Genomic DNA, 13,584 nt, shown 5'->3' on the forward strand with positions numbered 1-13,584 from the left:
CCAAAATCAATGTGTACTCATATTTTAAGTGACTGTGAAACCTTGTGTCCATAATGCACTTCTACTGCTGGTTCTGTTTGCACCATTCTTTGACATATCAAAACAAAACCTATTCAGAAAACTCCTCCAGAGGTCTCTGGACACTGTGCCGTTTAGAGGCCCATACTGCTCTGAGCTGCTACTAAACATGGCTTTAGCTTTTATAAATTTCCTCATTTCAGAGCAGCATGGAAGGAGATTTGTCAAAACTTGACAACTGGACTCAACAGTAGCACTGGGCTGAAACAAGACCCAAACCGTAGGAAAACACGTCTCCATCTGTCGGGCCATCTGAAGACATCCAACTCTTCTGCTCCAGCATACTATATGGCAGCCTGGAAGCTCACAGCAGTGTGCCAGGCAGCATGCAGAGACAGTGGCTCCCAGGCAACAGCTGAGCCCCCATGGGCATCACAGGGGAACCAAGCAAGATGTGTGGGAGTGTGAGGGGGATGAAGTATTATGTGTCCTGCTCATGCACTGTCTGGCCACACCATGCAATATGCTCTGCCAGACAAACTCAGAACCAATTGGTTCAGAAAGGGAAGACCAAAGGAAAGACCAAAACATACATTTGCTTATTCAGAGCAGGCATACAGCATATGGAATCAACACTGAAATAAAAAGAAATCTATACCAGTATGCACCAATTCTTTGTAGATTTATAACAAAACTTTAGGTAAGTGAAGAAATCATTTCTAAAGCAACAATGCATGTTATATGTTATTTACATATGTAAATGCATATAAAAATACACATGTATATGAATTTATGTTAGTATGGTAAAATGAGCTTTCACTTTACGCACAGAAGAGTGCCAAAATAAATTTTACTTATATTAGGTTAGAAAGTGTAATATTTAGATATGTTTCTTATCATTTAAACATATAAATAATGTTACCATCAAGCAACAGATGATTAGAACTTTATGTTTTTCTTTTTTTGTTTGTTTGTTTAGTCTTACAAAGTAACATACTTTGCTACAGTAATGGAGGTCCATCACCATTTTGTTAGATTCCTTTTAAACATCCTAAAATAAGATACCAAAACCATTTCATCAATGTGAACAAGTGAAAATCGGATCCTTGATGTGCTGGCTGATGGTGGAACATTACTGCTTGGGAGACATTTCCCTCAGTCAGCGAGGAGATTACCTTTAATTGCACCTGATTGGATCCCGTTGACTCTTGATTAGGAATGACGGGCTCATTAGTATGCTGCTTGTTTTCAAGGGCCTCAACTCTCACTGGTAAACACCCAAAAGTGCTCTTTAGAACAAGGAACGACACGGGCCAGCAGACGGAAAACAAACTGCCGGTTTGTTAACATAGAAAGATTAGGACTCACCAAAACACACTTGTTTTTCAAGAAAGTTGTAAAAATTGAAAAGTGTATGCAGAAAGCTCCAAAAAAAATTTTTCTGTGAGGGAGTAATAATTCTTCACAAATATTGACTCTGAGAGGTCCAACTAAGTGGATGTTAGTTTTACAGATACATTTAAAATATCTGCCTTTGGGGTGTTGAGCAGTAAAGTAATTAAAGTCGCTAAAGGTCTAATTACTTTCCACTGAACGATTCATTTCGCAATCAGTTGTTCTGGAGTAGTCAATGCAAACCATCAGTGGTCAGTTTCCTGCATGGTTTTAATTTTTTCCTGTTTAAACATGCCACAGTTAAATGGAAAGAATCCACCTTATCCTGCAGTCCAAAGCAGGATTAGTGGGTTAATGAATTAACACAATAACTTCACAATCTTCTGCATCATAACCAGTGACAGCACAGTTATTTGGAAAAAGTAACTTGATTTCTGATACCTTGATTTTAAAAGTAATAGTCCTGGTTGCTTCAACCTAAACATGAGAATCAGGGTGAGTCAGTAATGTTTAAGGGCAGCATTTCCTCCTCTACATCCTGTATAACCAGTTTCTTGTATTCAGCTTCACTTACTAGTTTTTGTACCAGGTACAACTGGTTTTTATACCTAGTATTTGTACTGGTGTTTGTATTGTTTTTTGTACCATCGAAACACAAAAAAGTTAAGCTGGACTTGCTTTCTGAGTTTGACGGAAATGTCTTTTTCAAATTCAGTGTTGACCTTTTGTAGCCAGATAGTTTTGAAAATTTACCTTATACTACAAAACCTGACAATAGAGAAAGATTTATAAATTACAGAAAAAAAATCACAATAAATATAAATTCATATTAGTTGAAGCCTAAGAATGTAAATACAGTACAAAAATAGTTGAAAAATTATAATGTTTCTTGTTGTAATGTCTGTGTCATCTTATTCAAGCATTATGTGATATGTACATCAGAAATAGCTAGTAAGCATATTCTGGGATTGATGGATAGTGGCTCCATCCTCCACTAGGGGGCTTTGGCACACTGTCCTTTATGCATTAAGCTGCTGCATGAGTGAAGTACTGAAAATGTTTTGTTATTCTGTCTACCATTCTTTCAGAACTTTGTCACAGAACAGAGGGAACAACAAACCCTGATGCTGTCATTTTTAGCTGACACCAACTCAAAATAATGCTTTTATTTCCAACATGCATCTCTCTCCTCCCTCCATTGTTCATGTTTTTGTTGCTGCATGGTATTACATGGTATTATCTTGAGATGTTTCTCAAGAGGAAAGCAACAATTTATGGTTTTTACTATGTAAAATGACAAAAATAGTAAAGTGTTAGATTATATCTTACTGAAAAAATGGGTCTTATTAGAGTAAGGCATTGATGACATCACTGATTATAACATAACCCTCGTTCTTTTGTTTTCTGAATCTCTTAGCATCATAATTTAGCCTCAGGTTAGAGGTCACAATCAGGAAAGCACTGCTTCTCATCCAATGAATACCCTGAGAAAATGAAAATGACGATTCCGACTCGGGTGTTCCAATTACTTTAAATGGGCTCAGGTGTATACAATCCAGCAGCAAGGGAAGCAGACTGCTCCTAAAAGAATGGGCTGTTTTCAGGAGCTGAATGATGTCCAGTGTAGTAACAAGGCAGGATGCCTGTATAATAAAGCAGTTTATTACATTTCACTAAACACTAAACATTTGTTTAGTGTTGAGAGACATAATTGTACTCCATAAAGTTCTGACCTAACCTGATCAAACACCCTAATTCTTAATTACAGCAAATAATGAGAGCCAAACTTCTTGCCCAACATCAGTGACTGACCTCTAACATCCTATTCAGGAAAAAAGGTCAGAAATCACCAGAAAAAGACTTTTAAATCTTTTAGAATGTGTTCCAAGAAGAGTTGAAGTAAGCATGATATGATGTAAAGTTTTTGTGTCTTGAAGCTGAAGATTGACCTTAATTCTATTTCTCAATTAAAGTTCTTCTCAAAGAATATGACCTTATCGTTTCTAATGAGCACAGCGTGCATCATATTGTCTGAAGTGCTCCACATTGAGCCTGTACATGCATGGTCACACTGACTGCTCTTGTATATTATAAAAGAGAGATGAGTGAGATTATAAAGTTTAATTAACTAGAAGAAGATGATAACAGATTTTGAATATTAATTTACACATTTGGGATGTTTTTTTGCTGGGGGACCAGGTTTGCTCCCGCCTCCTTGTTGTGATTGGTTGCTTCATCTCAATACTGAGTTGATATCCAGGTGTCATCACTTACTGCTACAAGTTAGATTAAGTTCAGCCAGATCTCTTTAAGAGACGGGCTGAACTGTTGTAGTTCAGGGAGCTGTTGTTCGCTTGTTAACCTTTCCAAAATATTTTTCCCCCAATTTATAAGCTGTGAACAAATGGAGTGTTTTCTTGCTGAGATTTCCTCATTAAAACTGAGTATTCATTATGTAACAGACTATCAAATAATGATCCTACGCACAGAGAAAACCTGGCCTAATGAAGGAACATTTTTTGATTAAACCAAAGAGAAGTTTAATTGGTTTGTGTTTCTTAACAAACACGTACATGGGATTTTCCTACACAGTAACAGTAACTTTGCTCTAAAGTCACGTCTGAATAATTCCCTTTGTGTGTAAACAAGAATAAGCATCTGGATGCTGCTATTTGCATTTTACTGTCATCAGATTGTGAAGGCATGCAGGCAGGCTTTGTATTAACATCTTTAAAAAGTCACTTTTTGAAAACGAGCCTTTTTTTGCAGCTGCTGAACAGCGGGTGACGTAGAATCCTCCTTCATGTTTTATGTGCAACATTAAATCCGATCGTCTCTGTGTGTGTTTATCTAAGTGGGGGGCTTTGCTCTGCAGATTAATAGCTGTAAACACTGTTTTACAAATTATCTAATTGTCACTATGTGTCTGCTTTTCTGTGCTGACAAACACACACAAAGAAACACACACGTAGTAGCCGTTCTGTTCTCAAATACAGGATAGACCAGTGGTCCCCAACTACGGGGCCGCGGACCAGTACCGGTCCGTGGATCAATTGGTACCGGGCCGTGCAAGAAATAATTAAATATGGCTGTTCTATGTATTGAGTGTTAAACTCTGTTATCAGATTTTGAAGAATGTTTGGAATTGATATTTTTAAGAGCATCCATCAAGCAGCATTTACCCGGCTTTCCAGTGGACAGGATGTTCTTTGGGATGCTGACTCGGTCCTCAGAGTTCCGAGCCCAGTCCACCATTCCTCTCCAGCCTTTCATAGGGAAGTGGAAGTCAGCCTGATCCGTCACAGGACGCTTATGGATGCTCAAAACTGTAATCGACAGAATAGTGACTGAAACACTTACATTGATTATCTACTGTATGAGAACCTTCAAAATTTCAACATTTGCTATAAAAAGTAAGCACTCTCTCTTCAACACATTATTAGGATTTTTGTTGAACTGCACTGAATCATAACATCTCCTGGGTGCAAGCTGCATTGAGTCTGACTCTGGGAGAAGACAGGAGAAGGCAAAATACCACTTATAGTATTTTGGTGAGAAAGATATTTTTTTTTCTGATCAATTAAAATTTTATTTTTTCTTTGTCTTATAGATTTATTATTTATCCCTCTAAACGTATTTAGAGGGGAGTTTAAGTTTTCATGGACTAAAACCTGCACGTCAGGCACTGTAAAAACCTGGGATAAGTTATATATCAATTTTGTCAACAGGTCAGAATACATAGCGAAAATAAACCAAAAATGCTAATATTTTTTATGAAAAAATAAATAAATAATACTGGAGACTTGTTCTGGACACATCTGATTAGTTACATTCTTCACAACTTGACTCATTTCAGAAGAGAGAAAGTAGAAACTTTTATGACAGTGTGGAATATACTTTGAGGAGGTGGAGCATCCTTTACATAGCACAGCTCATGTTTAATGTGTAGGAGGAGAGGTCAGCCAGCCTGAAAAGACGTAGGTGGCAATTTGGCTCCAGACATTGAGGTAAACAGGACTCTTCTGATGCCTCAATCCCACATGTACTCCTCCAATCGAGATCAAGTTTTTATCTAGAGGTAAAAGTAACCAGCGGCCTCTGTGCGGATTATTTCATGTTCATGCCTTTTCGAATGAAAAGTTGAACATCTGCAGCCAATGGGTAATACAGAAAAACAGCAGGTAGTTGTAAATTTGGAATCAAAATCTCAAAGGAAACATAATTCCTCACCATTCTGCTTGTATAGCTACTTCTTGCGATTCAAACAGAAAATAATATAAAATTGAAATAGAATGCAAAATTAAGTGCTTCTTCCTAAGAAAGAAAATATAACTGAAACAAGAGGAAAATGAAAACAAACATTCTAATCTAAATCAAGCAAACCTTCCTATGAACTCACAGGTCAGCCAACATTACAATAGACAGGTCACACATCAGACCACTCCTCTGATGACAAAGCCTTCCCATTTAAACACCAAGGTGTTGTTTTAACACACCTGTTCATTCCATAACACACAAAAGCAACACTCCCAGTCAGCCCGTGATCCACTTAAAGAAAACAACTGGGTAAACATTTTATGATGTTTTGATATATTAAAACTCTAAAATTGAAACTCAGGCTCAGGTTCACTTTGTCTTGAGACTAAAAATATCTTTATAATAAATGTGTTACACATGTAATAGATTGTGAAACAAATAAAATCTAAATATTTCAATTGATTAAAATAAATCAATGTAGTTTCATAAAAATACAACTTATCTTAGTGAAAATAAACTTATTTATTTTCATTAAAGCTTCTGGTGTTAGCTGTAACAGTGAATGAGTTCTTAACTGCACAGCATTGTCTCAGGAATTTTGTTTTAAGTCAGGTGATAATTTCCAAACAGAAGTCTGTTTTTAAAGAAAGAAAAGCAGCAAAATGAAGATGCTTTTGATAGACAGATATAATGCGTGAAGATGACGCTAACCCAGGTTATCGGTGACTTCATACATGTCACGGAACTCTTTCATCCTTAAGCCAATGACGTCCACAAAGTCCTCCATGAGACGAAACAGCTCCTTGATGTTGGAGCCCAGCTGAGAAAACAGACACATGAGAGTTGGAAAGAAGGAAAAGATTAGGAATATGAGATGAATATACTGAGCTGCTGCTTAAGTATAAAACACACAAAATACTGTTTTCTTTACACACAACGTCCCACTGTTGCTTGTTGATTGAGAACCATACTGCTTCTCACACCAGACTGCAACCAGCTTTACCTTCACTTCGTACAATTCTTTGCGTTAATGTCTGTATGCTTCCAATGTTAAGTTAGAAACATTGTTCAAGAGAAAAAACATCAAATTCACCAACAATTTCTTGCAGCAACCATTTCGATCCTACCAGTGCTTTCTGTTTTCACAGCTGAAATGGTTTCCATTTACAAAAATATGATTTTGCACATTCTAGTTTGCATAACTTCATGTGTAGTGTAAATATCTGCTGATTGACCGAATCCTTTTTCATTTAACAGCCTGGTTTTCAGGAGACATTTGGACACATTTGTAAAGAGCACCTCTTAACTCTTCATCGATGAGTAGCAACCACATAAATGAAATCCGTCAAGATTATTTACTATTTTCATAAAGGATTTTTTTTTATGTCACAAGCTATCAGAAAAATTATTCCTCGCAGATGACTGCACAGCCTTCTTCTCTCCATCCCTGGACTTCCTGCATAATTATCTTCTCTTTGGATAGAAGTGACTTTGATGCTCTTCCTTCTTATTTACAAAGCCTTTGCCTGAAAGTCTAACACACTTTTCAGTTAAAATGAATGGTTGCAGTTGTCGGACCCTTAAGGATGTCTGAACGCCAACTTCAGTGCAACTGAACCTCTTGTTCCACATGACAATCAAGTGAGTTTTAATGCTAATGGGTGATAGCTGCATGGCTTTCTTTAGAGGTACCAGTTGCTAACACAAGAAAGAAATTTTTTCAAGCACATCTATCCATTTTACAGGAAAAAGTTTGATAATTAGATTGACTGTCATTTATTTCAGCAGGGCTTTTTCAAACCTCACTTGTGCTTATGACCATAAGGGCAATTACCCAGAACAGCATTAGAAAGGGAGGAATAATCTCCCATGACTGGAAGATTTGTCAGCACCATTTAAAAAATCAGTTGGTTGCATGTTCTACTGCATCTGCTGATGTGCATTAAGTAGGGAGTTTATGTTTGCTGCTGACAATAGAGGTGTTTTATTTAACATTTGTCTCAGTCTCCAATGAGATTTATTTCCACCCAGATTTAAGAGTCACAGATACATGCTGTTTAGCTAGAGACTGTGTAGATACATGTACTTAAAAACAAACAAAATAAGATTTATACAAGTGTTGAAAAATGTCTTGAGTTTAAACTGAGCTTAAACAAATGATGGTTTATTGTGAATTCTTTAGTCAACTTTTGCTTTAGAAAAATAAAAACTCACTTATGCATTGGTTTAAGAAGCCTAGATGGTTTATTAAGTGCTTCTCCTCCACCTGCATGGTGACAGTCCTGGCACAGCCACCTGTATACTGATGGATACAGCAGATGGAAGAGTGGGTGTTTGCCTTGAGTCAGTTCCTCATTAGCTAAAGCTATTTCTATCTTCTCGTCTGTCCTTTCTCCTCACCACTGTCTGTCTGAAAAGACACAGGTGGGCTGTTCTGACATTGTTTCACTCATCAGCTTCAGGGTTGTCATTACTGAACACAGAGTTCAACAGGGGAGGAAATTACAAACAATCAGAACTGTTTGAGAGAGGGTGGTTCTCACCAGTTGTGCTTCTTCCCATCTGTCCCGGTTCTCTTCCATCAGCAGATTGCTCACCGTCTGCACAAAGTTCTACGAAATCAAAATGACATTTTTTTCAATCACTCAGGTTCATATGGTTGTATTTTTGAAATATGTCTAAGGTTTATGCCCATCTATCTGGTCCTACTTGGCACTCCAAAAGATACTAACACTACCTTCAACAATATATATTATAATATTTACATTCCTACAGTACACAATCCTGAAACAAAAAACATACTAATGAATGTGGACCAACCTTAAGCTGGTCAAAATATTTAATTCTTTAGCCACTTTGTCCCCTTGAGAAATGCATTTGTATTTTCTTTTTGTACGTTACAACTTGCATCAAATCCTATCAGATTTTGTTGTAGGCTATTTGGTGATTATAGCATACTGAAAGACAGGAAATCATTGTTTGTTTTTTTTATCATCGTGCTATACTAAATCATACCTTGCTTGGCAGACTGAAACAAGATAAACTGAAACCAGACAGAAATTTAGAAAAGATCAGGAAAAGCAAATGAGATTGATTAGCAGAGCTCGCCAACAACTGATGGTGTCAGAACAAGTTAGTGTGGATTGTCATCTCTGCTGCCTGGATATCGACCTGTTAGCATGTCATAGCAGTCATGAGACTGACATACAGGAAAACTGCCTTCAAACTGAGTCTACTGAATTGCTCCAAGATAGTCATGGAGGAATACTTGGTGGATATGAGTTACAAGAACATTTAATAGTTTTATTAACTGAATTGAATTAGAAAGTACAGAAAAGCAAAATATTGACTGTTAGTGCTTTTAGATTTGCCGTTGTGTGAATGTTTAATTGCCATAAGAGAAATGGTTACATTCTCAATTAATGGTCAAAATCCCACGTGTCCTTCACTGCCTAAGGTTGGAAACCTCAGGCAGTAAATGGCCCTTACCTTTAACATCTTACAGAATTCAAACAAAAACATTCAGTTTCCACAATATTTCTATCAGCTCTGGGACTATCTCCCTGCATTCATGAGATGTATGTTCAGAAACTGAATTAAGAAACAAGATAGAAGAACCCCAAATAACTAAACATGTTTCTAATTTAATTCTAACTCTAAGAACTTCTACATCCAGAAGTGAAATTTGAAAAGACCTCGAAATTACCCTCATGTCTGCACTGGTGGGGCTGTAGTATGCCCTCCTGAAGATCTCTGTCATGTTCTTCAGTACGTCCACGATAGCCAACAGATCACCACTGTAGCTTGTTCCATCATCAGATGTTAGTTTCAGCTTGTTCATCACTTCTGAAACTCCATCTCCCACAAGGCCACGCTGTGCTTTGGACAAGTGTTCCCGAGTCTGTTGGAGAAAGTTTCTGTTAGTTTATCTGTTATTTCTTTCAGGGGCATCTCATATAATCTCTATAGTTAGTGATTTATAAAACTTAGATATGTAGTTTTTCTACTTTTGAAGTTTATTGAATGTGTCAAGTTACAAAAAAAAAATTATAGCAATGCCATAAACAATGAACCCTTTTCAAGTAATGAAATATTTTCCGACTAAATCTTGTCATTAAATGTTGCAGTATTGTCAGTGACATCTGTCAGAATGTGACTTCATTTAGTGAAGTAAGTGTAAGCTAGTAAGATGAAGCCCAGATATAACCATGCATGCTTTAAGTTCCCATGCTGTTGTATCTCTGTTTAAAACTCTTATTTTGAATTCAAAAAGGAAATAGTTCTAGAGTTGCCATGTTAGTCTGATAAGTACATGGTACAATTAAGAGAAAGTTTTGGGTGCTCGGTAGAAAAATAAATCTCTGAGAAAAACCTTTCAAATAATTTGTGAGCACCATGAGCGTATGGTGATAATGGCAATCATTTGATGCTAATGGCATCAAAGTTAACATTTGCTTCTGGGGAACCTATTGGCTGTAAACCAAAGACCTATTTCACAGATTTTTAGCATGGCTGCACTGCCCTCACACTCCTGTAGATCAAGAATCAGAACTGGATAACGCTACATGAAGCAGATATTTTTTAACAATTAAAAACGTATGCACATTTGTGGAAAAGAAACAAAGGGACCATTTCAATGTGTTGTTTAAAACACAGTTTGTGACCTATGAAAGCTTCATTTATTTTTCAAACAAGTCAAATGAAAACAAATTTACTGCTTACTAAGGTTTGTATATTGCGATAGTCATTGGAAATGCATTTCATATAGGTGGGATTTTCCCAGTAGGCAATGCCCTCCTCATCCAAAGAGCAGCGACGCAGGATAACTCCTGTGTGGAGGAGACACAGAAGTTCAGCTGAGCACTGAGGACCTTGTCATGCAGTTTCTGTAAATAGAACCTTGCGTGAATGCATGGAAGATGGAAACTCACCTACGGCATTGGAATCACATTGTACTGCTGCTGTATCCCCGGCAGGAGTCATCTTCCACACAACCTTAGAGAAATTGTCCTCATCACATATCTCATGAGGTGCTGTTTGAAACAGAAAGATAAATAAACTCTGTTAGTCACACTAACATGAGAAAACGTACATGCATATTTCAGATAGAAATGTTTCTATTCAGTCACCTGGGCATCGCTTTTCATTGCAGTGACGAATTTGTTGTCTCTCTCCAGGACAATCCTGTCCTTCGAAAAAGGGACCATAACAAACCCTGTTCCTCTGCTGCGTGCCCCCTCCACAGGTTTTTGAGCAGCCTGACCACAAGGACCAAGGCTGCCACTTCCCATCCACTAACAATCAACACAACATGAAATGTTGTTTACTACAGTAAATTCCAGAGTAACAATTCAATTAAATTAACTTAAAGGGGCAGAATTGTGTATTTTCCAGACAAATAATAGTATTTTGCAACACAATCACGTAACTATCTAGCTACATATCTTTGCTGAAACTCCAACTCCAGAAAGTCAGCAAAACTTCACTCCTGTATTAACTTCACACTGCATTGCCACTGCTCAGAGTGCATAATGAGCTCAGCAGATGTGTAGTCCCACAAAGTGTTTGCTAATTGCTACCGACTATTCTGAAGGAGCTGAGTGGGTATCCTGGGGAGGCAAGCACTGTGAGGCAGAAGCTTGGAAAAAGCAGCTCCAAGGAGGAGCTGTATCTCAAAGGCAGTGCTAGTTCCACACAGCCATTTTGCACAGCAGAACAGTTGCCATGGGAAATTAAAGGATTTCTCAAATATTCATAAAAGAATCAAGGCAAAACTCCAGGTAGATTTCTGATGAGAGAATAACATTCTAGCAAATGTAGAGCTCAAAAAAGTTGATTTTACATAATGCTGCTCCTTTCATAGACTGAGTTTAAAACCAAAATACAAACCATCAGAAGGCTAAAGCTTATTTTTAATAGAAGTCTGCATGTTAATTGCAGAGTGAAAGACACATTCTACAATAATTGATCCTACCTGGACAATCCCGCAGGAAACAGTCAACCGTCTCCAGCCACTCTCCCCTGCACTCCGAGCCTCCGTAAGAGGGGCCATTGCATTCCCTGGTTCTCTGCATCGTCCCATTGGAACATGTAGCAGAGCAGGAGCTCCAGCTGGACCACTCATTCCAGACCCCATCAACTGGGAGCAGGCAGGGCCACAGCAACAGCAAGGACAAAAAGTGTGACCAACTACAATGTTTATAAGATGGGACATTATTCACAGCTAAGCAAACTGAGAGGGTTTGCTTGACTGTGATCTATGAGAATGTCTAAGTTACATTATCAGGTAATTGGTTGATGGGTCATGCTTACCTGGACAGACAGCTATGTTGCAGAATTTGGTCTGCTTCTCTGGTCCGTCACAGGGTTTTCCCTCAAACTGCGGGGGGGAACAAGTTCGTGTTCGGGCCCTGTAACCTCGGCCACAGGTGGATGAACACAAACTCCACGGTGACCACTCATCCCATGTGCCATGAACTGCAATCACAGCAGCTATCATGTGACTTTGAAGACAGATGTACAGACCATCCATTTTACAAATTGAAACTTAGAAGCATCACAGTGACAGGTGACCCATCTGTTTTATGGAGAACATCCAGGCTATTGCTTCTAGGACCTCCCACTTCTGTCTGTTTCCAAGAGAGCCTGAGAACACTTTGAAACCTGATCTGCTGATAGAGTGGCTAATAGAGTGGTATCTAGAGGGTCTTCTATGGGTAAGACATGGTCAGGGAGAGGAATAGGCGCTGGGAGGAGACGGGTGCAGGTGACTGTGGGGGATGAGAGGGATCTGGTGGGGGTAAGGGCAAGGCTTACCTGGACAAATTGCTGAGGTGTTGCAAGGTCTCTGCTCTCGCAGTGGCCCGCTACAATGGGTGCTGTAGGAGGAGGACACACAGAAACGAGTGCGACTCTGCCAGCCTTCCCCGCAGGTGGCAGAACACACACTCCAGGATGACCACTCCTCACCTGAAGTTGATTCTACTGAGCAAGATGGAATAGGTAAAGAATGGAAGGATTGGGAGGAAAAGGAAGAAAAGGAAAGGTCCATAACTGTTTAACATGCAGGATGCAGCCTCAGGGGCCAAAAAAAGAGGGGCTGTGGTATTAAAAGGTAAAGTATGTCCATGCCACATTTCAAAGGGCCGCCTTTTATTAAACACCTAGGATTTTATAAATATTGAATAAAGTTTTCTTCCTCAAAGACAAATGTGGTTGACAGATGGGTTTTCTCATGGTAGCTTGAACTTGCTGTCCTTTAAGATGATCGGTCTTCTAAACAGCACAGCTGATCATTTTAAAGGACAAGATAAAGAAATTCTTTAGGAGCCTACAAGTCATTCAGTAAATACCGTCCTGTCTTGTGGTAACAGGTAAAAGCTAACCTTCTTTGTCTTTGTCCACATTCACACATTGCTCCCCTCAAACAAGCGACCCCTGAAATGGAGCCCAGCATTGGATCTGCTTGTTCTTTATTATATGTCAGGCTCAGATGTCATATCCTTTGCATTGACTCTATGTAAAAGTGAATGCCATCACCTTAGGATATGTCATTCATACTGTTACATTCAGAGACTGCCAATTAGATGGGTCACTGAACCAATTAGAGAAGCCTGAGTAGTCAAAGGTGGGTTGGGAGAAAAGAAAAGCTAACAGGAAGTGGGAAGCTAAGCACATTAAAGTGATGTCTCACTCAAAGTCAAAAATCTCTGGAATACTGTTGAACCTCCATAACTGACAGGTAGCTGCAAGTTTGCACTTTGCCATCTTGGACTGAAATTTGTATTTACATTAGAGCTGAACAACCTTTCCAAGCAAATGCAGTGTATGAGTGAGTCGAAATGAAGTGCAGCCATCAGTTTGTTTCAAATCATCATCCCAAGACTATTCACAGTAACCAGCAAAAAGGAATAG

General features: G+C 38.6%; 1 protein-coding gene across 7 annotated transcripts in view; it reads right to left on the reverse strand.

Annotated features, from left to right (window-relative positions):
• adgrb1a (adhesion G protein-coupled receptor B1a) overlaps positions 1–13,584 on the reverse strand; it is a 163,097-nt gene that overhangs the window by 67,479 nt on the left and 82,034 nt on the right. For 6 of the 7 annotated variants that reach the window (XM_044116712.1, XM_044116711.1, XM_044116707.1 and 3 more), the window contains exons 5-14: positions 12,487–12,654; positions 11,983–12,147; positions 11,645–11,809; positions 10,800–10,964; positions 10,602–10,703; positions 10,393–10,499; positions 9,377–9,571; positions 8,214–8,282; positions 6,382–6,490; positions 4,596–4,739 (exon numbers count right to left, since the gene is read on the reverse strand). In XM_044116712.1, coding sequence (XP_043972647.1) covers positions 4,596–4,739; positions 6,382–6,490; positions 8,214–8,282; positions 9,377–9,571; positions 10,393–10,499; positions 10,602–10,703; positions 10,800–10,964; positions 11,645–11,809; positions 11,983–12,147; positions 12,487–12,654 — 1,389 coding nt within the window. The remainder of the gene's footprint in view (positions 1–4,595; positions 4,740–6,381; positions 6,491–8,213; positions 8,283–9,376; positions 9,572–10,392; positions 10,500–10,601; positions 10,704–10,799; positions 10,965–11,644; positions 11,810–11,982; positions 12,148–12,486; positions 12,655–13,584) is intronic. The other variant, XM_044116706.1, reaches the window with a different exon arrangement.

This window comes from Gambusia affinis, linkage group LG05 (assembly GCF_019740435.1).
Source record: "Gambusia affinis linkage group LG05, SWU_Gaff_1.0, whole genome shotgun sequence".
NCBI classification, from domain to species: domain Eukaryota; kingdom Metazoa; phylum Chordata; class Actinopteri; order Cyprinodontiformes; family Poeciliidae; genus Gambusia; species Gambusia affinis.